Raw genomic sequence first — 24,938 nt, 5'->3', positions numbered from 1 at the left:
TTTCCCCACAGTGCTTTCAGCTCTATCTCTCATCTGTGTTTATTTAGCAGAAATGAAAAATGCTACCAAACAAAAATAAGATATAAGAATGATAAAAATGAGTGTGCATTATAATCAGATGTGTTGAGAGAAAATAAGCAAGTGAGACTTATCGACACAAAAACATAGTCAAATGACAGGATCTCTTGCAGCTCAAGCCTGACATTTAATACAGTCAGTAAACAAGTACGGGTGGGGTGGGGGGGTGTTAGAGACTAAACGAAAAACAAGGATGTTAGATGCATCATGTGGATGCATTAAGTCTCTCCCCAGTGCAACACCATTCACATCTAACGAGATCAAAGAAGTAGAGCAGATGCAGACTTACACTAGTGACCCGTCTGTAGATCTGGGCCGCGTTCTGACACTCAGAGTAGGGGTACTCTGATGTAGCCATCTCCAGCATACACATCCCAAAGGCGTAGACATCTACCGACTCATCATACTTCTCCTCATACATCTCTGGAGCCATAAACTCTGGGGTTCCTACGGAAAGGAGAGAGAGAGGAAAAACAAAACTGTTACATCAAAGCTAAAAAACAAAATGTCTCAGTCAGATAATGTAGGAAGAACATCCTCAAATATTTAAATCATTTATGCATACTAAAAGCTAGGGGATTTTTTCCCTTCAAAATCAGAGATATGTCAATAATAGCAAACAAATTGGTTTTCATCAATTTCTTTAAACAAAACTGTGCCCCATAATACAGAAGCATAAACACAGTGGAAACCAGGAAAAGAGCATGTATGCGCAAACATTTGATCAACATGAGAAATCTGGTTCAATCTGGATTAAAACAATTCTTTAAAAACACTAGGATTTAAAAAGCCAGAGCCCTAGATCAAAAACCTGATGTGATAAAACCCATTACTTTAAGATGTAATAACCAAGGAATACAAAAATGTGGTTTCAATGTGGACATTTCTTTTCATAAGGGTGTGTATTAAATCTACAGTTTGTTATAGACTCATTATAGCAGTGGTTCTCAAACTTTGCTGTGAAAGTCCACCGCCGTTGCGAGTCTCCGGCTGTAAACAGTCCACTACCGCCCGCGAGGACCCAGATTCGATTCCGGCCTGAGGTCCAAAAAGTTTATTAAAAAAAAAAAAATCTCCCGTTCATCGCGTCAATTCGCGACCCACCTATCACATCTCTGTGCCCCACCAGTGACACTTTGAGAAATGCTGCATTATAGGGACTAAGGTTTAACTTCAATCATACAGTATGTATGCCATATACAATGACACAGCCAACATTATCCAACAACTAAAAAGCCAAAAATGTCCTTTATGATGCATAAGGGTTATGCATAAAAAGTCCCTAAATACAGCTGGAGATTTAAAATTACAAACTCACTTACTGGTCAAACATAGTAGCCGTGTTGCGTTGTTACACCTTTATACATTTGAGTGTGAGTGTGAGTGTGAGTGTGAGTGTGAGTGTGAGTGTGAGTGTGAGTGTGAGTGTGAGTGTGAGTGTGTGTGTACACAACTGGAAGGCTTCCAAGTTAACACGGAGCAGAGCTGTCACTTTTTACTCAACTTCATTTAAGGTATGATATGCCGGGTGTGTTTGTGGTGTATTTTTTAAGTGTGTGTGTACGCAGCTTTCACATCCCCAAACCGCATAATCCGACCTTCAGAGCAGACTGAGTGGTGTGTATTTCAGATTTCAAATACCTGCGGTCTGCTTTTACAGTCAGACATTTTAGAAGCAGTCAAATTAATCTGCAGAAGGCTTGTGCACAATGTGTCTGTGTTCATTGTGCTTCGAAGAGACAGCATGTGTGGATGTGAAACTCCATAAATAATGTCAGCTGTTTCACTTTCCCCATCTCAAACATTTCATTCAGATATACAGCTTCATGTCTGAGTCCAGATTGTAGTGTGTGGGATCATAGAGAAAAGGGAGGTGTGTTTTCAGTGGCTGTGAGTATGTTTTTTCATACCTATGACACTCTTGGCGAAGGAGGCCCTCTTCAGCGTGGCTAAGCCCAGGTCCCCAATCTTCACGGAGCCTGTGGGCCCTGTGATAAAGATATTGTCACACTTCAGGTCCCTGTGGATGATGGGCGGGGCTCTGGTGTGCAGGAAGTGAAGGCCTTTGAGGATCTGTCTGCACCAAGAACGCAGGACCTTGATTTTCATCACCTTGAAGCGCTTCAGGTAGCTGCAGGACAAAGGAACATCATACATAAATACATGTCGCTCAACCGCAGATTAAGTGTACAAAAATACACAAAGCGCTGCCGATTCAAAGCCACCACATATTCAAAAGCTGTGTATCCTGTTCAAGTGGCCTTTGTTCTTCACAGCAACTGCCACTTTTCTATTTTAAAGGACACTGTAAAAAGACACTAGCTTAAAAACACACGTGTCCTTCTATGCATTTCATTTTTTATTCGTAACATCATATTATTGAGTTTTAGAGACACTCTATATATTCAACGGGAATATCCTTTTTGCAAGACCCTGAAAACCATCAATGCATGATTGCATTATTTCAAATCAAAGCTTTGAGAGGCAGACAATAGTCAGATAAGATGCAGCAACAAAACCCGGATAATGAGTCAATTCAAGATCAAAGCTTACAACCAAAGAGGATTACTGTAAAACAATTCCAACTTAAAAGATAAAGACTCACACAGACATACATGTGGGCATAAACACTGACACACACACACAAAATAGACAGGATCTCACTGACACACATTCTGGCATCTGCAGGGTAAGACACTGATATCATGATGACATACTAAGGCAAACAGATTTTGCCTTATTTTACATTTAGTTAACAGATATCTGTTTCAATTTGGATACAAACAAGACAATGAGAGACAGCCATTTGTTTATTTATTTGACTATTTAAAAAGGAGAATTCTATTGAAGCAGCCATTTAAACATTTAGTAAATGTTGCATTCATATACAGTAAAGGAACAAATCCCATTACAACATAATGTAAATGTCCCACTCCAAGCAACTTGTAATGAAACAATAACAGCCATGGTAATGAACGTCATTAGAGCCTTTTGAATGTGCTTTCTAAGTGGGAGCTGCCCATTATCCTCACCCCCATGGGTGGAAGGCAGGGAGGCTTCACAGAGCTGACACAGATCCACAGCAGTGGGGGATCACATCGTTTGTACGTTCCGACATGTGGGGAAAACCCTCCTGATTTGATGAAAAGACTTCAGTCAATCTTTGAGAACTCTTTCACAATTCATATGACTACATTTGAACCTGAAACCGTTCCCAATTTTCTCCAGTCAGGTGGAGGCTTGTTTGTGTTTCTCTGTCAAATAAAAAAGCTCATCCTTGATTTATTCACTGCATTTAATTCAATGTCCTTGCTGCTAAATGCACAGAATTCCTGAGTAAAATGCTCAGGAACTCTGCAAAACAGTTTTGACTGGCAGTGAGCTAAGATCCAGACTGCAGGTAAAAGCTCAGGTGGACTCTGTGTCATAATCAGAGCAGATTCAAATGTATTAATTATAGGTGGCATTTAAATTAGAATTTAAATAAGCAATTACTTGTCTGTGTCTAAACTCCATTGAGGGAATATTACCAACGCTAATGGCATGACTAACCCTGTAAAACAATGACAGCATGATGGGGTCTAATCACCAGACTCCTCACCTTTCTTGAATTTTGTATTTGTTCAGTTCAAACCATTATTGAATGAGTCTCTCCCGCATTATATAGACTCTATATAATGCAGGAGAGACTCATTCAATAATATTATAGAGGCAGTTACATGAGAATAAGGCCGGCCACAGACAGGGTGTCCTCTCTTCTGTTCTGGGCCTCTGATGAACTGTAGCTACACAGTGGTTATTGGCTATACTACAGTACATACTGACACCAGGTGCTGTTCACTGTGGACAACATTAACTTGAAAACAATCAGTCAGCCCATTCCTCCTACAGTGGAGTAGAACCACATTAGGGCTGAACGAATGATGTTTTTCATATCAATTAAGCATTAAGAGTATTTTCTCCAGAAAGCAACATTGTTTGGTCTAGAAATTCTCCAGAAACCACTGAAAAGGGCCCATCACAATTTCACAAAGCTTCATGTCTTTGAGAGTTAAAACTGCTTATCTTTTCTAAACAATGGAAAAGACATTTCCTTTATTACAGCGTGAGATAAAGGAGAAGCACATGTTGAGAAAATGTCAGTCTGGACTGGAGTTTGTCTCTTTTATATTCTTTTACTATTTATCTTTAGAAGTTGGACGGAGGAATTGATCAGACAGAAATAGCTTGGTGGATTCCCATATGCTCAAAGGGACTGTTCCTTTGGGGCATGGAACACATTTCAGGCTGAAGACAATATTTTGTGGACTCCCTTATGGCTCCTACACACGGCGGCGTGCGTTGTCGCTTGCCGGCGGGGGGGGCTGAAACTCGACCAACAACCAATCACATGAATCTCCCGCCCCAGACACACAAGCACGCGGTTTGATTGGCTAGAGCTTGTACTGGCATATGATTCGATTGGCTGACGCCTCCGTCGAGGCGGCAAAAGTAGAACATTGCTCTACTTTTGCAGCGAGCACCGCGAGAGAAGCTACGCTTTGCTCCCACAATGCAGTTCGGTGAATCGTGACGTCACCCCATTCAAAGTGAATGGGCAGAAGCGTTGAAGCGGCAACGCACGCCGCCGTGTGTAGGGAACGTTAGGACCAGAGCTAAAAATGCACAGCTGCATGACTTCAGTTTTTATGATACACATTTCAAACTTCTTCCTCAACCGCCTCCCATAAATCTTATAAGAAGCAGTGCTCTCTTGTCCGCCCCCTAACCTTCCTTTCCTTTACCTAGCTGGCCTCCTCTCCCTCGCCTGTCTCCTCGGCTTTGTTTCTCTCCCTTTCTGAAGTCAGAGCGGTGCTGACAGACAAGTTCAACTCTGTGGCATGTGAGGCTTGAATGACACTGTACAAAGCATGGCTCGCACTCAACCACTCAGCCATGCTCTCTTTTCAACAACCATACCAAAAACCAGATACAGTTGAAGAAATATGTGCATAAACAGTACATGTATGTATACAGTATTTGCACAGTGCACATACATGTTTGAACAGATACTGTAAGCCTTCAAACACAAACACACACCCATGGACATACACAGATAAGGGGCCTGTAACTGACGCTGGTCAGTGTCTCCATCCTGACCGACACCCTCCCTTCCTATCAGTCCTCCCTCTCACCGTCTCACTCTTTTCCAGCACACAGCAGCACCTCTCCTTTCTGAGGCTGCCTCTGGAGGACAGCCAGACCTTGTGCAGCCGGATCCTGTGCATATATGTACATGCATTCGCCACATTTACAGTGAGGGACTGTTTAAAGGACACATTCCCAAGAGATGCCTGTTAGCTACTTTTCAAATGTAAATATGTTCTGGTTTCCTTCCCTAAATGGATATGTTTTGTGTAATTGAAATGTGTTTCTGTGAACTTTCTTTTGTAGCTTTCTCAAACATGCTGGATCAGATGCAGCATGGCCAACATCTGAACATTGTAATACCTATATAAAACTTCCAGTGGAGGGTGCTGCTGTGCTGCTGGATTAATGCTCTGTCTAACTGTGGTCACAGGTGTTTCATTAGTTTGTCACTCTGCCTTGGACCTAAAACCAGCATATCTAGTTATTCACTTGACCTTTGACTTAGTATCTGTCATCTGTTCCACCTCTTCAGCTGACTGTCTCAGTGTCAGCTCCTCAGATTGTTCACTTTCTTCTTCCTCTTTCTGTGACTCTGCATAAAACTAGTCTGTACCCACCGCCCCCCCCCCCCCCCCCACATGCCTGGCTTGGTCTCTCCCTCTGTCTGGAATGACAGGAATCTGCAGCAGAAGCAGCAGCTGGCAGGTGGGCCCATGTCCCACCATGCATTGCGTGGGGCACGGCGTGCGCCACACACCCTGCATTTAGCCTTTTATTGTGTGAGGAGCTCAACAATCACATTGTCATTCATGGACACACATCTATTCTGTACAGGGGAGTGGCATGCAGTCATGGCATGGACAATGACACAGATGCATTGATTCACTACAGAGCATTTTGGGGAGGGGAGACACTGACAGACCCCCCTAATATCAGCATTCAAACAAGAGATTTACAGCTCACCACACACAGAAAAAGGGTTCTCCTCATACTTCTGGAGATTCTCATCTTATTTTGTGCATTTGGTGGTGAAACACCTTACTTGGGAGGTGGATAGATATTGATTTATTACAGTGCATATGTGCAATGCCATTTCACTCTATAAAATGTAATCTGTACATAGAGAGACATTAAATCAACCCCATACAGACACAGGCACATACTGTACATGTAATAAGTCAGTAACAGGAGCTGACCCACTAACAGGTGCACTGCCGGGATGTGACGTGCTGAGATGAAAATGAAGAGGAAAAGATGCATATTAGGTTGACAGGACAGAGGAAAATCCAGGTGTTGACGTTAGTGGGACATTTCAACAAAAAACTGGCGGTGAGTCATCCTCCATAATGACGTTGCTCTTTAGAAGCAGGGGAGAGGAGGTTGGTAGGAGTGTTTGTGCAGATTCCCTGTGAAAAGTGCTTCACATGATAACGCATGACGTATAGTCTTTGTATTACATTTAGACAGCTTTTCTGTTGTATCAACTGAAAACATATTTGATCTACCTTTCCAAATTACACAACAATAGTGAATAAACAGAGGCAGCTATAGAAAAGACCCTTTTACCTCTCATGTACTCACGTTTTAAGTGTGCCAGATGTCATGAGCTCTGTGACCAGAACAATACATTTCTTTCCTTTGCATGGGCCCTCCCAGGAGTCATAGAAGCGGACAATGTTAGGATGCTGGAGACCCTTCAACATCCCGGCCTCCTCTTTGAAGCGCTGACGCTCCGACTTGGATAGTTTGCGATCCTGCATACAGGAAAGAAGAGGAAAATGAGTCATAAATAAATCAAAATACTAAGGAAACATTATCAGGAATCTAGAGGGCATTTAACTGAACAAAACGTGTATGTATAGAACAACTCTATCATAGAGAGAGCGATGGCAATCAAGTTAAGAGAGTAGAGGGTTTAAGGGGCGGAGAGTCAAGCTAATCAACAAAAGGAACAGCATTGGATAATAACAACTTATTTTACTCTGACGCAACATTGTTAGAATGCAGATCCACTTTCAGATGCCATATAGTAATAACATGCTGCACCATGTAGGATGTGGATAGGGATAAAACAGTAGACTGCCCTGTTATCTCAACTCAAAGAAGCCACGGAAATCTGTCAGTGAGACTTCATTTTTGATCGATTCCTTTTAGTCGTGAAGTATATGCTTCATTTTTCTGAGATGTACTTTGTGACAAATGGTTTGAAACAATTTTTATAGATCGATGATTTGACTTGCAGGAGGGAATACATGGGAATGAATGTGTTGATGTCTTCTTTCTTATCTCCCATATCTGATATGACTATGACTTGTAACTCCACTGTTCTCATAGGGAGTTTGTAGACATGGATGTTTTTCCTCCCGTACAAATGTTTGAAATCATTCCTTATTAATAATATATGGCTGCACTAAATTTAATTTCTGTGGTTTCATTTGAATGTTCTGACTGTGACCTGTTCGCTATAATTATATCCAATGGAAAACATGTAAGTGTCCGTTCTCATAATGCTACACTTAGACAATTAAAGAAATGACAGAACCGAAATATATTACAATTTGAGATGATGGCACCAGAAACATGTATTATTAATGACTGACACCTTGAGGGCGATTTCCTCCCAGATCGCACCATCCCACCAAGAAGCACTCTCCTAAAAAAAAGCACTTCCAATCCACAGCTGTCCTGTGTGTCCTTCGTACTTTGTTTTGTTTGGATCTGGCCGATAACATTGGCACCACGCTTTAACTGAGTCTTTATTAGCAGCGGTCCTAGTCATTCAGCGTGACCCAAACAAGCGGAAGTTACTGTCAACATTCTTCCACCCCGCGGACGTCAAGCTTCTTAGAAATGTCCCGCTCACACACTCTTTAATGGGCATTCCAGCTCTACCACTGACACCTCAATAAACAAATATGCAAAGGGAAGTGTGGGCGTGTCGGAACCTTTAAAGAAGTGTGAGTATGTTTGCATTTATACATCAACATGTGTGTTAAGGTGTTATTCGTCTAAGGGGAAAACTAAAAAGCCACTATCTATTACTTTGTTGTGGACATTTTGTTTGGCACAAGTATTAGGTATTCGGCTTGTTTGTCAGCTTTAGAGGGTAAGCTTAGTTGCCTTGTCTGACTGTTTTTGCACATTGATGTTTCTTTTTCTTCTTCAGCTCTGTGTCTAACCACAGGTGACACATTTAGCTCATCAATGCACCAAGAATAAAACATAGTTGCCTGAAAACGACAAAATAAGGTCTAAAAACCACAAAAAAGATTAACCACAAAAACCACAAAAAAGATTTACAACAAAATATGGTCTCAACTTCCCATGTGACTCTAAGTTCTTAAATGATCCATGCAGAATATCATAAAGTCCTCAGAATAACCTGTAGTTACAGTAAGTTTTGTGAAAAGAAACAGAGTTAAAAAAAAAAGGGATGCTCCAATTACAACAGAGATATTTGAGCGTTGGAAAGAAACGATGACACACATCCAGAACGTTTAATTATGTCTATGACCCTATTAGAGGATGAAATGACAGGAACGTGAACAGACAGATTGGTTTGGAGACAAACACAGAAAGAGCAGCAGGAGTGACACAAAGGCTGTTTGTTGGATCAAAGATACAAAAAACTGAGTAAAGCACAGTGGGAGTTTTATTTTGCATTTTTAGAAGCAACTGTATTTTCAAAGGGATGCAAGATCAGACGTTGGAGGTTAGACACCTACAACATGTCAGGATTATCACCATGACGACCAGTTTTAAAAAGAAGGGCACATTGTCTAAAATTAAACAATTGTAGTTTTTTCTTCAATAAATCCAAAATATTCAAACAGCTTTCATACAGTATTGACTTTTGAGTGCTAGATTTGAATATGTAACAAAAACACATGTTTTTAAAGCTACAGTAACACCAAATCCCAAAATGTTGAGGTAAAGTGGTACTTTATCTCCGACCAAACAACGCTGAGGATTCTGCCAGGTCACAGTGTGCAAGTCTTATTTCATGTTATAAAGCTATTAGGAAAACCTTGTGAGCTGCTTCACAGATTAGGACAATTCTCTGAGGAGATGATCTCATATTGTCACATTGTATAACCCGGGCCTCATCTATATCATATGACTTACACACACTTTACACAAAGGGCGGGAGAGAGAAAGTCTGAAAGCTTCAGTGTGGTTTTAAGTGCATTAATGTGTGTAAAATCTGTGTGTGTGTGTGTGTGTGTGTGTGTGTGGGTGTGTGTGTGTGTGTGTGTGTGTGTGTGTGTGTGTGGGTGTGTGTGTGTGTGTGTGTGTGTGTGTGTGTGTGTGTGTGTGTGTGTGTGTGTGTGTGTGTGTGTGTGTGTGTGTGTGTGTGTGTGTGTGTGTGTGTGTGTGTGTGTGTGTGTGTGTGTGTGTGTGTAATGGCACGTAAAAGCTTAGCCTTTCATCCTGTAGCAGCTACTTCACTGATGATATCCCATTAGTAACTGACACACAGAAACATTCATATGCTTACCAAGCCATACTCTAGGCTTTGGCAGTATCCAGGGAAATTGGGAAAGAAAAGTATGATTTTAACATCAAATAAACAGATGCTCTTCTTTCAATCCAACTGATGATGCTGGGTTTCCGCCCATTTATCACAAGCCTACAGAGCCAAAGCTTCAGGGATGTTTACACAAGTAGTGCACTCCTTTAAGGTACTCTTAAAAAAGTTGTGTGCAGAACATAAGCATGTACGCGCTTGAGAGAGGTGGCATGCACATGATGCTGAATGTAAAGTCAACATTTACTTATAACTGTATGTTTTTTTTAAGGTTACCCCTTTCCTGTAGTGTGTTTTTTAGGTTTGTGTGCATGCAAATGGTCTGCAAAGGCTAAAATCCCTGTGTTCCCTACAGAGGGAGTTTCTCTCCCACACACAAAATGCACCCAAGGCTAACTTACAGTAATATGGACTTACTGTTAAAGTGGACCTGCTATTCTCAATCTAGTCACAAGCCACCCAGTTTAATGTAGTTCAGGGTTTTTTATAACTTTTCCTTTTGCCCTAAAAAAGCATTATAATTATGAAACACAATCATACATCTTTTACGCCGGTGTGATGACTGGAGAGTATACAAAAAAAGATACAGCCCAAACCCAGTACTCCCATTGTCTGAATCCCACTGTATTATGATCACATGACCCTGCCGGTGTTCACATGACAATAGCTTTTGGTCACCTGACTAACTGGAAGCAGACATTCCATTTCCAAGCAGCACTTAGTGATATGGGTGGTCAGGGTCTTTCTGTTAGACACCTCCCTCGGGGCAATCGAAGAAGACTTCTCCCTCTCTCTCTCTTACTGAGTGTGAGTGTGTCTTTATAGATGTGAGCAGAGAAAGCAGACAGCAAGTCTAAGGGGGCTGCCTAATCCATTATTCTTTTTTCATTATACTATAAATGGCTACACAACTCGAACATACAGTAGAGGCTTTGTAGACATAGTAAATGCGTATGTTAAAGAAATATATATAAATAAACAAAATTATTGTTGGCATATTGGTATTTAAGGATTTAATTTGATCCATGGCTCATGAGTATTTCTGCTGACACTTGACAGTGGTTATTTTTCTTTCTCTCTATCCCTGCTTTTCAGCTCCGAGCTTCAAAACATCATGAGACTCGAATTTGTCCAACTCATAAATAGGCACTCACTCTCCTCTCTCTTTCTCTCACACAAACACACCTTCGCTCTTTTGCTATCTTCCTTGAGCCTAACTGAGAACTAGAAATAAGCCAACTATACATCCCTGCCTAAGTGACAGCTCCAAGTCAGTCTGCCCTATTACTGTACTGTTACAGGCAACTGAGGACAACCACCCACACACCCACACACCCCCACACCCACACCCACCCACCCACCCACCCACCCACCCACCCACACACACACACACACACACACACACACACACACACACACACACACACACACACACACACACACACACACACACACACACACACACACACACACACACACACACACACACACACACACACACACACACACACACACACACACACACACACACACACACACACACACACACACACACACACACAGCTGACACCCTGTAATCAACACGTCTCGTCTGGACTCCCAACTGTGCTCCAACACTCAGTGATCATCTGCTCTCGTCTGCTTTGGTCTGTTGCACTCCAGAGAGCCAGCAGCACACACACAGCGACAGATGGATGGAGGTTGCAACGAGAGAAAACAGTGTGAGTGCCAGAAATTCAGACAATAAACACTCAGACATTTAAACTGGTACTCCGCTGTGTTCCAAAAAATACTATTAAGTGAAGTCTTTACAGTTTCTGGGTGCTGAAAGTCACAGGATGTTGTCTAAAGTGCTTATCTCTCCAGGGGCCAGTGGAAGCCCAAATATAGCATACATAGTTGCATAAGATTGTCTTTGTCACTTATATAACAGCAATTTGTTTTTAACATAAAGGAAACTTATCCATAGGAGAATATGAGAAGATTTGACACCCTCAGAAGGTGTTTAATCCACAAAGTCATGTCAAAATGTTTACATTTAAGACCTGTTACATGCTGAAGAGTCTGTAAGTGTTGGCAAACCTACAACTGGACTGTTGAAAATGGATGTGGTATTTCTAAAGAATTAGCATGAATAAATGTTTCTCTTTCCCATGAAAGATACCTGCAGTTTCCCATGACATTTACGGCCCGTCCACACAGCGGCGTGCGTTGAAGCTTTCCGGTGGGCGTGTCTGAAACTCGACCAACAACCAATCACAGGAATCTCCCGCCCCTGACACACAAGCAGCGGTTTGATTGGCTAGAGCTTGTACTGGCATATGATTTGATTGGCTGACGCTTCTGCCGAGGCTTCAAAAGTTGAACATTGATCAACTTTCGCATCGAGCCACGCCAGCAAAGCTCCGCTTCGCTTCCCACAATGCAGTTCGGCGAAAAGTGAATGGTGAAGCTTTCAACGCACGCCGCTGTGTGGACAAAATGACACGTGGTCATCAAGCATGACTTGAGTGACAGTTTCTGTGGAAGCTGAAGAATATTTGCTCAAGCAAAAACCCTCTTACCCGATCACATATTTCCATGCAACTGATATAGAGATAGTCAGTCGAGTTACATGTCTGGATCAACATTAGCACTTTAGCTGCGTGTAAATAAAGAAATCCAGGAATGCCTGGAGGACATTTCTTCAAATTTGACTTCAAACAAAAATGACCTTTGTTTTAAGTCTGAATAATCATCGTTTCGTTTTACCATGGAAGAGGGGACATGGAGGATGATACATAGAGGGATCACACAAAAGTGGCACATATTTCCGGGAGGTAATCATTTAATCCCAAAGAAAGCTTTGTCCCTTGTTGGATGCATAATTATGACAAAGCCGAGCCAAGACTAATGCTTAACAAAACTCTTTCATTGCGGAATTAATTTAGAGATTATTTTGTTAAAACCACATGATGGAAAGTACTCTGTCCGAGGTCTGCATCTGCCCCTGAAAATAAATGTTATTCTTTTCCTAAAATCATGCATGACGTAATGGTTTAATATGAAAATACAGACAAAACCACTAGTGGCATACCTTTTTCTACTGGAAATTAAACCATTTTCGGAATCCAACTTTACTTCAACACTTTTCATCCCAGTTTCACTGAAGTGTGTTGCTGACCCACTTCGATGTTCCTCTGATCAATGTTCCTAGCCCTGACCCAAATGTTGAAGAATGTCGGTCTGTAACTGGAGAGAAAGATCCGGACCTGTAAATCTTGATTACATTAAGCCCCTGGGTCGCATGAATGAGCCGATTTGTTTCTATACGCAGTGAAGACCTACAGTGAGGCTGCACGGGGGCACATGCATGAGTGTGTATCTTCGAGTGCATGAAAAAGACCCGGTGTGTTCCATTAGTATATAGCCTTAGTGTCTCTCAGACCCCCTGCACTCTGGAAACACTCCCCTGCAGAGAAGCACAAACCCCCTGCAGCACATGCGCGCTCACACACACACACACACACACACACACACACACACACACACACACACACACACACACACACACACACACACACACACACACACACACACACACACACACACACACACACACACACACACACACACACACACACACACACACACACACACACACACACACACACACACACACACACACACACACACACACACACACACCAAAACCTCTGAGATCTTTACCACGGCCTGCTATGGTTAGCAGCAGAGAGAGCATCTGCTATGAATAAGAATAATTAGAATGATTGAAAAGAGGACGAATAAGTTCCAGTAAAAGTCAGAGGGGGAGGGAAAGTGAAGGAGAGTGATGTCATCGTTTAAATCGACATTTCAGCAAAACGAAGGAAACACAAAGATTTGAGTTCACACCCTCCTCTTGAGATTTTTTTGTTCGTTTTTCTCCTCTATTTATTGTTACTCTTTCCAACTGCCATGCTCACTCTTTGTCTCTATCATCACCCCCACCTTTCCCTCTTCCTACTTAGGTGGTTTTTGGGTTCCCATCAATCACCACTCCACATATTGCAGTAACCAGTGCCATGTGGCTGTGTGTGTGTGTGTGTGTGTGTGTGTGTGTGTGTGTGTGTGTGTGTGTGTGTGTGTGTGTGTGTGTGTGTGTGTGTGTGTGTGTGTGTGTGTGTGTGTGTTGTGTGTGTGTGTGTGTGTGTGTGTGTTAATTGACCTATTTTCGGCAGAAAATCGGTCATTTAGGCAGAAAGGCATATTGCAAATTTCAATGTGTTTGTATTCAAGAGAGGTTATTTCGTTCACGATTGTGTGGTTTATATGCAGTTAATACAAACAATTAGATGACAAAAATAAAAAGATTTGATGCGTTTGATTAGGTATCACATTTCAGTAGATCAAAGATAGATAGAATATCTTTATTGAGAATGAAATAAAAGCAGTGATAAAAGCAGAGGTATTAAATGTACATATTTTACAAACTATGAATTTGAATATACAAAACTAAAAGCAATTAGATATAACTGTGTGTACATAAATAGATGTTGAAAAGTAAAAAAAAAAACATAAAGTGACATATTGTTTTTTTGTAAAAGAAGGCACCACAAACAAACCTATTCATCAGAATGGGTTCAGCATTAACTCTTGTGTGTGTGTACACTGTGTACTAACTGGTGTTAACAATGGGTCCCATCTCAGCCTGCCACTTACTCTGCAGCCTATTGTCTCATCTCTCTGTGTGTACACACACACACACACACACACACCAACTCCTCCTCCTCCTCCTCCTCCTCCTCCTCCTCCTCCTCCTCCTCCTCCTCCTCCTCCTCCTCCTCCTCCTCCTATTTCTTTTTCCACTCACTGTATTTCTTCTCGCCTGTTTCGGTTAAATGGGATCTCTGAAGAATACAATCAGAATGCATTTCAGAGACAGCCTCTCTCTACCACACCACGTCATTTCAGCCACTTGATGGCGTGGTCTTGATCTAAGGATAATGACAAGAAATCTGATGATGATGAGAGGACCTGGTGCTGTAAAGCTCTTCCCCTCAAAAGTGTTCATCCTGAGCAGAACAGCACGCCATGCACAGCGAATCACATCATGCCAGGAATGACCCCACATTTGGAAGTGAAAAGAGATGTCTTGCCAGACTTCCAGAGCTCTTTCTGTGAACATTTCTGTGAACCTGTGACCTTCAACTTGCAAAACATCTTCTCTAAACCAATAATGCACAAATCCCGAATCAGCTGAGCGGACCTGTTCCAATATCTGGGACTATAATAAAGCTCTATTCATTGATTGTGGTTTTGATGAAAATGATTAGCAACCAACAATGGCCTCCTTTGTGGCACAAACAGGAAACAAAGATCTAATGAGGTCACATGAAATAAACAAGGATTCAGAGATTTACAGTCAGATTAAAAGGTATTTTTGTGTTATTTACTTCAGCTTTATTATTACATTAGTATTCCAGGAAGATTATCAGGAGAAATCCTAAATACAATTGGATTGTCTGGATAGGACAGAATGTGTTTGTAGAGAAAAAGGAACATTTGAAGTACAGGATAGTGCTGTAAAATAAATGTTTTATCCATTACAATTAGGTAGAAAATGCACTGAATTATTTGATAGTCATAGCTTACAAAATGCCTGTAAAATGTGTAAAAAAGTAGCATCTATTTTTTCCTTGTTTGATACAATAGGCTGTAAAATGCTCTTTGAAGTGTAATGAAGATTCATTTGAAACACGAGACATAAAAAAGAAAAGGCGGTCGTTTATCAGGCCTGCCTTGAAGGTAGGTACTGCGAAGGCTCTGAATTTGGAAGAATGTGACCCTTTTAATAGAGAAGGCAATGTGAATTAAGCATTTGTGTACCCAAGTTCTAAACTATAATAAATGAACTTTAGACTTTTAAGCGCAAAAGTGTCCAAGTATGTTTGCGTGTACAAGGTTGCAGTCTTAATATAGCATACGTCCTTCTGCCTTCTTATTAACACATCTTAAATAAACAGACTATATCAATAGATATAATCCACGGCACAATGTCTGCAGCTCAGACCTTTACATCTTTTTCCCTATCAAGACATTTAAATGAGTAACAATGACAAATAAAAGCGCTTAAGGGATCCTATACGTACACTGTGGGAGGATCATGGACACAATCCCTACTAAAGCCTGCTAAAATACCAACAGATGCTACCAAGTTCATTTCCAAGAAACACTAGAAATCCACATGTGCGTATTGCTTGTAGTGTTTGTTTCTGTGTGATTAGGAGGGCTTATGTGCACGTCTCGGTCTCCCATGATTCCACAGGGTGTAAGTGAGGCCGTATGGCGAGGTCCTGACTGCTGCAGTAACTGATGATCTAACACAGGGTTAGAGAGGGCTGTCCCAGATACACATATTACATCATCTTTGGAGGACTATCCCTTTACACTCCATTAAATCACTATGAACGCCCAGGCTGAACTTTAGCACTTCTCAGGTTTCTCTTTTAAAGAGAACCAACGGCGATTGCCATCCAATCAAGAAGCAGCACTCTGTGTCTCTAGTATATTACTGGAAAACAATATGGATGCTTGACTGTAGTGATCCGCTGGTGTCAGCTAAGTGTGGTGGAAAAAGCTTCCTAAGTGATTATTCACCAGTGTCATGTTCACTCACCTTTTGTGTGATATGATTCCTTCATTATTGATGTGCATGGAGAAGTTAAAAGAGCTGATAGAAGTCAAGGTGCTAATTGCTCAGGTGACAGGCATACTTGTTCCAACTTTTTTGTTTTGGTGTTGTTTTCAAAAAGACATGCATTATATACTTTTTAAATGGATATTAACAATGAATTGGTCCCATATTCTCAGTCCTATATGAGTATTGGCCTAGAAAACTCAAATAAATCAATTTCAAATCCATGACCGATATCAATCTCAGACTGAGCAACATACCAGTTTGAACAATGACAGTATTCATTATGAAATGCAGAAGAAGAAGTGGAAGAAGTATTTACACTATCTCCATAACAAGTGAAAGTCCTGCATTCAAATCTCACTTACTGTAGGTAAATCAGCTGTTATATCAGAAAAATGAACTTAAAGTATCGAGAGACATGCACTGGTGACATAAAGCATATTCCTGCTCACAGCTTTATTTCTTATATTATATATATATCTTATATTTAAGACCACTGATCTTGTATTTGTCTGCTTTGTTACTAAAAGGACTATCACCTTTTTTCCCCTTCATTTTGAAAGATGGTCATTGGAACATGATTCAAATGTTCACGGTATGGGCCAGTTTACCAGGGATCTACTTTTTTGTTATTATTCCATGGCAGAAAACAGATTTTAGGCCGAAGACAGAGAGGACACTAAAGATATTCTAGTAAAAACCTTGTGTTGAATATTTAAAGCAATGAACATTTATAGTTGGTCAGCCTAAAAAATACTTTTAATGGTAGTCCCATCCTCACAATATGCATAAAAGAGGGATTAGCTGATGTCAAGAGAAAAGGAAAGTGGAAAGAGGTGAGAGGGAACGAGGTGAGAGGGAACGAGACAGAAGAGAGCTGGAAATGAGGCGGCTATGGACTGGTAGAAGTATGGTAGATTACAGAACAAACAAGCTAAAACATCAAACGTATAAGTCCACACTCCTTTGCCCCTCCACATCACGGCGCCCCCCCCCCAGCGCTCCCCTCTACAGTATGTCTCCCTGCCCTTTCCTCCCCTCAGTGGCCTAGATTTCCTATGGTTAGACGATACGAGGGAGAGGAACTGATTGAGGCTCCTGCTCTGACGCCCTCATCAGAGAGGTTAAGCAGATACATGCTACCCATAGAGCCGTGACGACCACTGGACGGCTCCAGGAGCAGCCCAATGTACACGTGTGTGTGTGATGGTGTGTGTCTCTCTGTGGGTCTATGTGATGATTGACTGTGGTTTTGTTACATGCAGGTTTTGGGGTTAATTTGTTCCAGATGTGAGTCGATTACTGCCCAGGCACACACTGCTACACAGACATTAGCCTAGTCTTCCCTCATACTTTTGATCTACACTTCACTGATTTGAAGCAGACACATTTTAACTGAGGAATGTCCAAAAAAAAATTAACATCTGTGACGTGATGCTACACTTGGGTGTACTCCCACACACAACCTCACAAATTCATTAGAAAAAATCTGTTTAAGAGGACATAATAAAGATTGAATATATAAGTAATACAGATGCAGACACTGTGCACATCTTGACCAACAAAACAGGCGAAGACTGCAAAGAGGAGGGGTGAGAGCAGAAGTGAGGAAGGAAGTGAGGTTACAAGAAGAGGAAATGGGCATATTTGTCCTCTGAAGTCTTTCCTGTGGGGACGACGCATAATGCAGAAATGTTCCTTACAGTGCCCGATATCTCATCATACAAACAAAGTGAGTGATAAACAACATATTTTAACAGTGACAATTAGAAGAATGTTGTTGAGGAAACTGTGCGAGAATGTGCAGGCGTAAATGGATGGTTTCAATAACAACAGTTTCCTTGAAAGTATAAGACAAGCCAACCATACAGACCCCCGGAGAGCAGATTTATATGGACACAGAGGGGAGAAGGAAGGCAGAGAAGGAGGGTTGGATTATATGACACAATGATGCAATAACTGAGAACACACACACACACACACACACACACACACACACACACACACACACACACACACACACACACACACACACACACACACACACACACACACACACACACACACACACACACACACACACACACACACACACACACACACACACACACACACACACACACACACACACACACACACACACACACACACACACACACACACACACACACACACACACACACACACACAGTGTAGGGTTACTGTAGAGGTGCCTCTCTATCTCAGTAATGCCTCGCAGAGAGAGAGATGTCACAAGGACTGAGTCACGCTAACATCAACCACAAACACACTGTCTTCATGAAGAACAACTCTCACATGCGTGTTGGACGTGAGGGTTGATGCTGCTACACACAGCTGGAAGAAGTGCTCAGATGCTCTACTTCAGCAATAGTGCCATTAGTCAGAGCACTTCATTACAAGTAAAAATCCTGCATTCAAAATGTGACTTAAGTAAAAGTGCAAAAGTATTATCAAAAGCAATCATAGGGGATCAAAATGGCCATCATCTGTGTATATACAGTAATTGTACTTACCGGGCCATATATACTATATGTGACATTTCTGGATAATATTGCTGCATCCAGTAGCATGTTACTGTTGTAGACAAACACAGTCCTGATTCACTTTTTGTTAAATATTTAAATAATCTGACACTTTGCGATTCAAAGATTTAGTCCACTAGTTTGCAATAGAGATGTATTTTTATTCAAAGTAGCTAAAGCTGTTAAATGGATGTAGTGGAGTAAAATGACATTGTTTCCCTTTTAAATGTGGTGGAGTAGAAGTATACAGAAACATGGAAATGCTCAAGTAAAGTACAAGTACCTCGAAATGGTACTTAAGTAGAGCACTTGAATAAGTAAAGTAAATGTACTTAGTTACTTTCCACCTCTGCTGCTATGAACACCGAGGTTTGCAGGCTGGGAGGGGGAGAGAGGAGATTAGGAGGTGGGAGTGAAGAAGACAGTTCAGATAATGAGCTGTCAATTGAGACAAAAGCAGAATTGAATGACTTCATAATGAGCCTCATTCTTAGAAAATATAAGTATAATATTAACAATGAGGCCTCACTTCATGAGACTAATTCACACAGTGTGTAACAAGCTTCTTCCGGAGCCAACTATTAAACTAAGATAACCGCAGGGGCTGATTTAAAGTTTTTAACAAAGGAACTTTTATAAAAGGAGAAGTTAAAAGGTTTATTCAGAAAGTGACAGGAGGAACTTGTTGTTATATTGCATGACATGAACTGTTATTCATCTCACCAACTTCTCAAACATTCCATTTGTCTTTTTAAAGTACACTGTTGCCCATAAAGTTGGAATAACTTTTACAGACACATTCCTCTTTGTATTCCTATTCACAGTATGGTAAAACACATGTTAATCCAACTTTATGGGCAACGGAGTACATTAAGAAAGTCTGAGCATGTCCTGAGCATATCATGAAATGTGTCATTTGTTCTCTTGCATGTTATCTAGATAGATTACTACAATATAGCCAACCATGTCTCTACCCTTTCAGTATTACAATTCATTTTCCAAGTTAGGACAGCAGGTCTCCTAAGTAACCATAACACAAACATTGCTAGCAGTTTTTCTCAATATAGTTTTACATGTGACCCATTTTGTATCCTGACCCAAAGCGTAAGAAATGAGAAAGTTAGCTATTTCAGCTGTCTTTGCTTTAGAGTAATGGTTAGCAGACTTTCTTATAGGGCGAGAAGCTGGATAATTACAATAATGTACAGCGCTGTCGCCTTTGAAAGGAATCCATGTAATTAATCACACGGTACATCTGGCTGCAATTACATTTACAAAGACCTGGACAATAGCTGAGCTTCTACCAACTGTACATTTGCAGACACACACTGAGGAAGTGTACACGATTCATTGTGCCTATAACCCATTTCACACCTGAGCAAGGCGTGTATGTGAGGTCAGGTATAAAAGGTGTCCAACTTTCTCTTTGGAAACAATGAGCGATGACAAAAAGATTTTGAAGCCTTAGTTAACACAATTGCTTCTTAAAATATCCAAACAATGAAGTCAGGCAAAGGAAAGGAAGACAACCTGAATAAGACAATGAGACAGATTGCCCCATTTAACAACCATACCAACAGCAGTGTTTCCCCTACCATTGTCTTGGAGACATCGGAGCCCCACGCCCACCCTGAAATTCAAGGTGTTTAAAAAAAATGAAAAGTAAAAATATAATTTTTTTTTAATTCATTTTTTTTGTATATATATATGAAAAAAATGAATAAAAAAAAGATATATGTATATACACACACCAAATAGCAACTAATCTATATCTACTGTCACTTTTCACATTGAACATGTGCTCTTTCATTAAATAAACTAAACGCTTTCATTTTAAGCTGTGAGTTTAGTATTTTTGACCCTAAGAAACACTGATGCGTTAATCAATAACAATAATCCACAGCTCCTCTCTCTGCTCCAGAGGATTTAAAAAAGATATATCCCACGAAAACTCTAGAACTTTGAATTGCCTTGTGTTGAAGTGTGCTATATAAATAAACTTGCCTAGAAGGCTTGTCCAGCGAGGGGGAGAGCACGGACAGAGAGTGGGTAATGTCAACAGGAAAGGCTCTACTCGGCTTTCTGGCCGAGATGAAAGCACACAAAAGCACGTGTACGCGTGCACAAATACACATTTCATCATGCTGCTGGAGGTTTATGAGAGGTCAGAAAAACAGGGGTGTAGCTGGAGAGTAGAAAGAAGGTAAGAAAGTTTGAGTGCACGGCTGCTCTATCAGGGTGTTTGCTTTATGAATACATTTGTTCTTTGATGAGGCATCAATATCTGAAAGCCTGTTCAAACAGCTTGGGGGGCAAATGTGAAGACTGGCAGCGATCCAGATTGGTTCATGTGCAAAAGCCCAAAAGGGAAGAGAGGTGTGGGTATGATGAGAGGATCCATCAGAGCTACAGCTTCAAAAGACTTCCCACACCTGTCCATACTAAGTGCTGCGCCAACAGCAGCATCAGTGTGTGTAAATGCTGGGGTTGGAAGCCCGGGAGTGATCATTTATTTCTCTGATAAATACCTGAAAAACACGCACTCTGTTAGTATGTGAAACACTGGACTGGCCGTTTTGAATATATCTTGTCAGAGCGGGCTTTGTGGCCTTTTCTGCAGCTCACGAATGGCACTCTCTTCAAACAACACTTACTGTAGCAATGGCACAGGAAATCAAACTTCTGAGTGGGCCTGCTTTGCTGTTTGAACCCCCCCACTCCACCCCCTGACAACATTATTGCCATGCTATGCAGGGAATGAAATACTTGAGCAGTATGTCCTTTCCAGGTACCCAGTCCCACAGATGAGGATTACAAATGCTGCACATTTAGAGATTGAGAACACTTTTAAGCTTCTTGTTATGACATTTTTACTTCCTGAAACAGTTTTTGCTTCACTGCAGAGACTCAACCCCCTTAAACCTAAAGGATTGGTGCCAAGCGCCGATCCAGAAAGCAACATCAGTCACATGCGTTTTCATTTAACAATATTTTAACTCGTCGGGTGAAAACTTGATAGATCAACAATGCAAGGCGTGTTTCTTATCTTCATAAATCTATCAAAATACACCAATAAAACTGACACTACTATGCACCGACATAGTTCATTGACAGGTATTGTACATTCCACTGTTATTATCTCCATTTATACCAATATAGAACGCAGTCATAAAAATACCTTGATACAGAACTTAAGGTGTGATGCACAGGTGTTTGTTGCTGCAAACCAGAGGCCTGTACTACGAAGCCTACTGCCTGTTTCTACACACTGCTACAGAAACAGAAAGTATCCATTCTAACATCCAGAGGAGCTGCCAAGAGCTGCCATGGTGGTGATGTCAACAATGGCGATAAAAGCTTAGGGTAAAAATAGAGAACCTTTGAAAGGAAGGAAATGGAGTGTAACATGTATTAAAACAAGATTTGGTGTGTATCAAGTATCCGATTTTTTCAAATATTAACAAAAAGGGGTTTAAGTGAAATGTACAGAACTATTCAGTATATTTCTCAAATTTAAAAATAAAGGTCACTGTGTGATTTCAGCCAAAAGAAAATAAATTCTGGCACAAATGTGACGTCTGGTTTAGCACTGGACCTTTATGTTGCTCCAGCTGATGCTAATGGTCGAAAAGAGAGGGAGATCTTCCGCTCGAATAGGTTTTGTGCGACATACTGTTCTGCCACAGTGTGTTTTTTTGGTCTGTGAGGTAGGCAAAATAAACTCTGCTCAGCTGTAAACACTGCTGACAGGATTCTCTCTGTAAACGTAGCTGAGAATGACTCACCGATACGTGCTTCACATTCAGAAATACACACACACACACACACACACACACACACACACACACACACACACACACACACACACACACACACACACACACACACACACACACACACACACACACACACACACACACACACACACACACACACACACACACACACACACACACACACACACACACACACACACACACACACACACACACACACACACACACACACACACACACACACACAAGAGATGAGAGGAAAAGAGGCCTTGTTAGGAAACTAGTTAAGGTTAATAAAACGGCAGAGCTAAAATATGAATCATGCTGCTGTTGCTGCCGCTAACACCTCCAGCCAACGAGACGGCTATTTATAGACAGAGAGAGAGAGAGAGACACAGGGGCAAAATGATAGCATAGAGGAAGACAGGTTCAGACAAACACCATAACAGGGTAGACAGCAAAATGAGGATTGTAAAAAAATACAGGAGAAAAAAAAGGAGAGCAGTTACATGGAGGGTAAAAAAAACAGAGGGAATAGAGATGGACGAATGATTGTGCACCAGACTGAGAAAATACCGGGGTCAAACTGCGGTCGTCGGGAGGGAGGATGAAATGACAGGCCAAGAGTAAGAGAGAGGAAAACATGGAGGGTGCAAAAGAGATACAAAAGCAATATGACAGGTGATGGAACACTTTGTTTCTGAGAATTGTATTGTTGATTCCACCTCAGACAGGTGTATGTACCTGTCTCAGGGCTCAGGCCGTGGGGAAAGGCTCTGCGCCAAACATTACAAAAACAAGTCAAGATGAAACCTGTCTGAATAATAAAACATGTGAAGTTATATCCCTTTTGTGTTTCACTTCAAAGCAGGGGGGCATAAATTATTTATCATTAGCTCATTTTCTACACTTAAATATGGCTAGAGAGAAGTCCAGTATCTGCAGGGCGGTAAACTAAAGCCATTCAATCGTTTGGGATAGGTATAAACACATATACAGGGCCAAGTTATCCACGCCTGCACACCTCACATCCATGAACAAACCCACTGAAACGTTTGCACACACCTATGCATACACAAAAGCCGCATCTGTCTTTTGAAGTATCACACACACTGCAGTTGGCACATTAATGGCAAACAAGCTGAGTTAAGGTTTGCCAAACCCCCTCCACAAAGGCAGGTGTGCATGCTTAAAACAATAGTGAGCAACTGTCGCTAATTTGGTTTTGTAAACGAGGCAGAAACGCTTGCCAGAAGGACCTGTTTGGGTTGATGAGAAAAACAACTCCTAAATAACAAAGACATAAGACAAAAGGTAAAGAAGCTATCTAAAAAAAGCTTTTATAGAAGCAGATGGGAGTCTTCTTCAACAGGTGTCTGACACACCTGAGGGTTCTAGGAAATCAAATCAAATATCAAAAAATCAACAGACAAGTAGTGACAGGTGAGCGTTTACTGTTCCAATCGGCTATGTGCTCATTCCCACATCAAAACAGGCACTTTCCAAGATTGCCTAACAACTCACCAACCAACCACCCATGGGTTTCTCAGTCATTGGGTGAATCGCTTTTTCCACAATTGCAACTATGTTACAGTTGGTTTAGAAAGACTGAGAGATGCTGAGAACATTGTACATACACAACTGTATATTTAAGTAAAACGACCATTAAAATATATTAGAATATTTTGATGCATCTCCCCCTCTCCCTTCCTTACTCCCCCCCTTCACTCTTCTGCCCCCTTTCATCCCCCTTTTGTATCCGTGTCCCTCATCCTCCCCTGTGCCCCCTTCAAGCTACTGAGCTGAAACTGAGCTAATGTTTAGGCTAATTAAGGACATTCCCTACCACTGCATTCAGAGCAGTTTCTCCAAGAAGGAAGCCTTCTAAAGAGTTAAGTGTTAAATCCTCCCTAAAATGTGCTGGAAGAAAAGTACTAACCAGAAATCCCCGCAGCTCTTAGCCTTTACGGCTCATAACCAGACCCAAAACAAAGCCACGCTCCGTTGAAGCATTATTATACAGGAAGGTGATTTGAATCTTTTCCTGCTGTTATTCGAGACAGTGTTGACTTACATAATTGCGGTCAACATAAAGTACTTTACAGTGCTAAAAAACATTTCTAATATTTATAATTTCTACAGTATTGATTCCAATTAATAGTCTCAATAACAAACTCACGAGGCTAATTCAATATATGTGGAAG

At 41.2% G+C, this 24,938-nt stretch overlaps 1 protein-coding gene across 18 annotated transcripts in view; it reads right to left on the bottom strand.

The window, feature by feature from the left end:
* The window catches only part of wnk1b (WNK lysine deficient protein kinase 1b), an 85,679-nt gene that overhangs the window by 38,606 nt on the left and 22,135 nt on the right, over window positions 1–24,938 (bottom strand). For all 18 annotated transcript variants that reach the window (XM_079653876.1, XM_079653888.1, XM_079653890.1 and 15 more), the window contains exons 3-5: window positions 6,790–6,962; window positions 1,989–2,209; window positions 368–525 (exon numbers count right to left, since the gene is read on the bottom strand). In XM_079653876.1, coding sequence (XP_079510002.1) covers window positions 368–525; window positions 1,989–2,209; window positions 6,790–6,962 — 552 coding nt within the window. The remainder of the gene's footprint in view (window positions 1–367; window positions 526–1,988; window positions 2,210–6,789; window positions 6,963–24,938) is intronic.

This window comes from Notothenia rossii, assembly GCF_949606895.1.
Source record: "Notothenia rossii genome assembly, chromosome: 10".
In the NCBI taxonomy this organism is placed as follows: Eukaryota; Metazoa; Chordata; class Actinopteri; order Perciformes; family Nototheniidae; genus Notothenia; species Notothenia rossii.
This window is presented reverse-complemented; position numbering and strand designations above follow the sequence as displayed.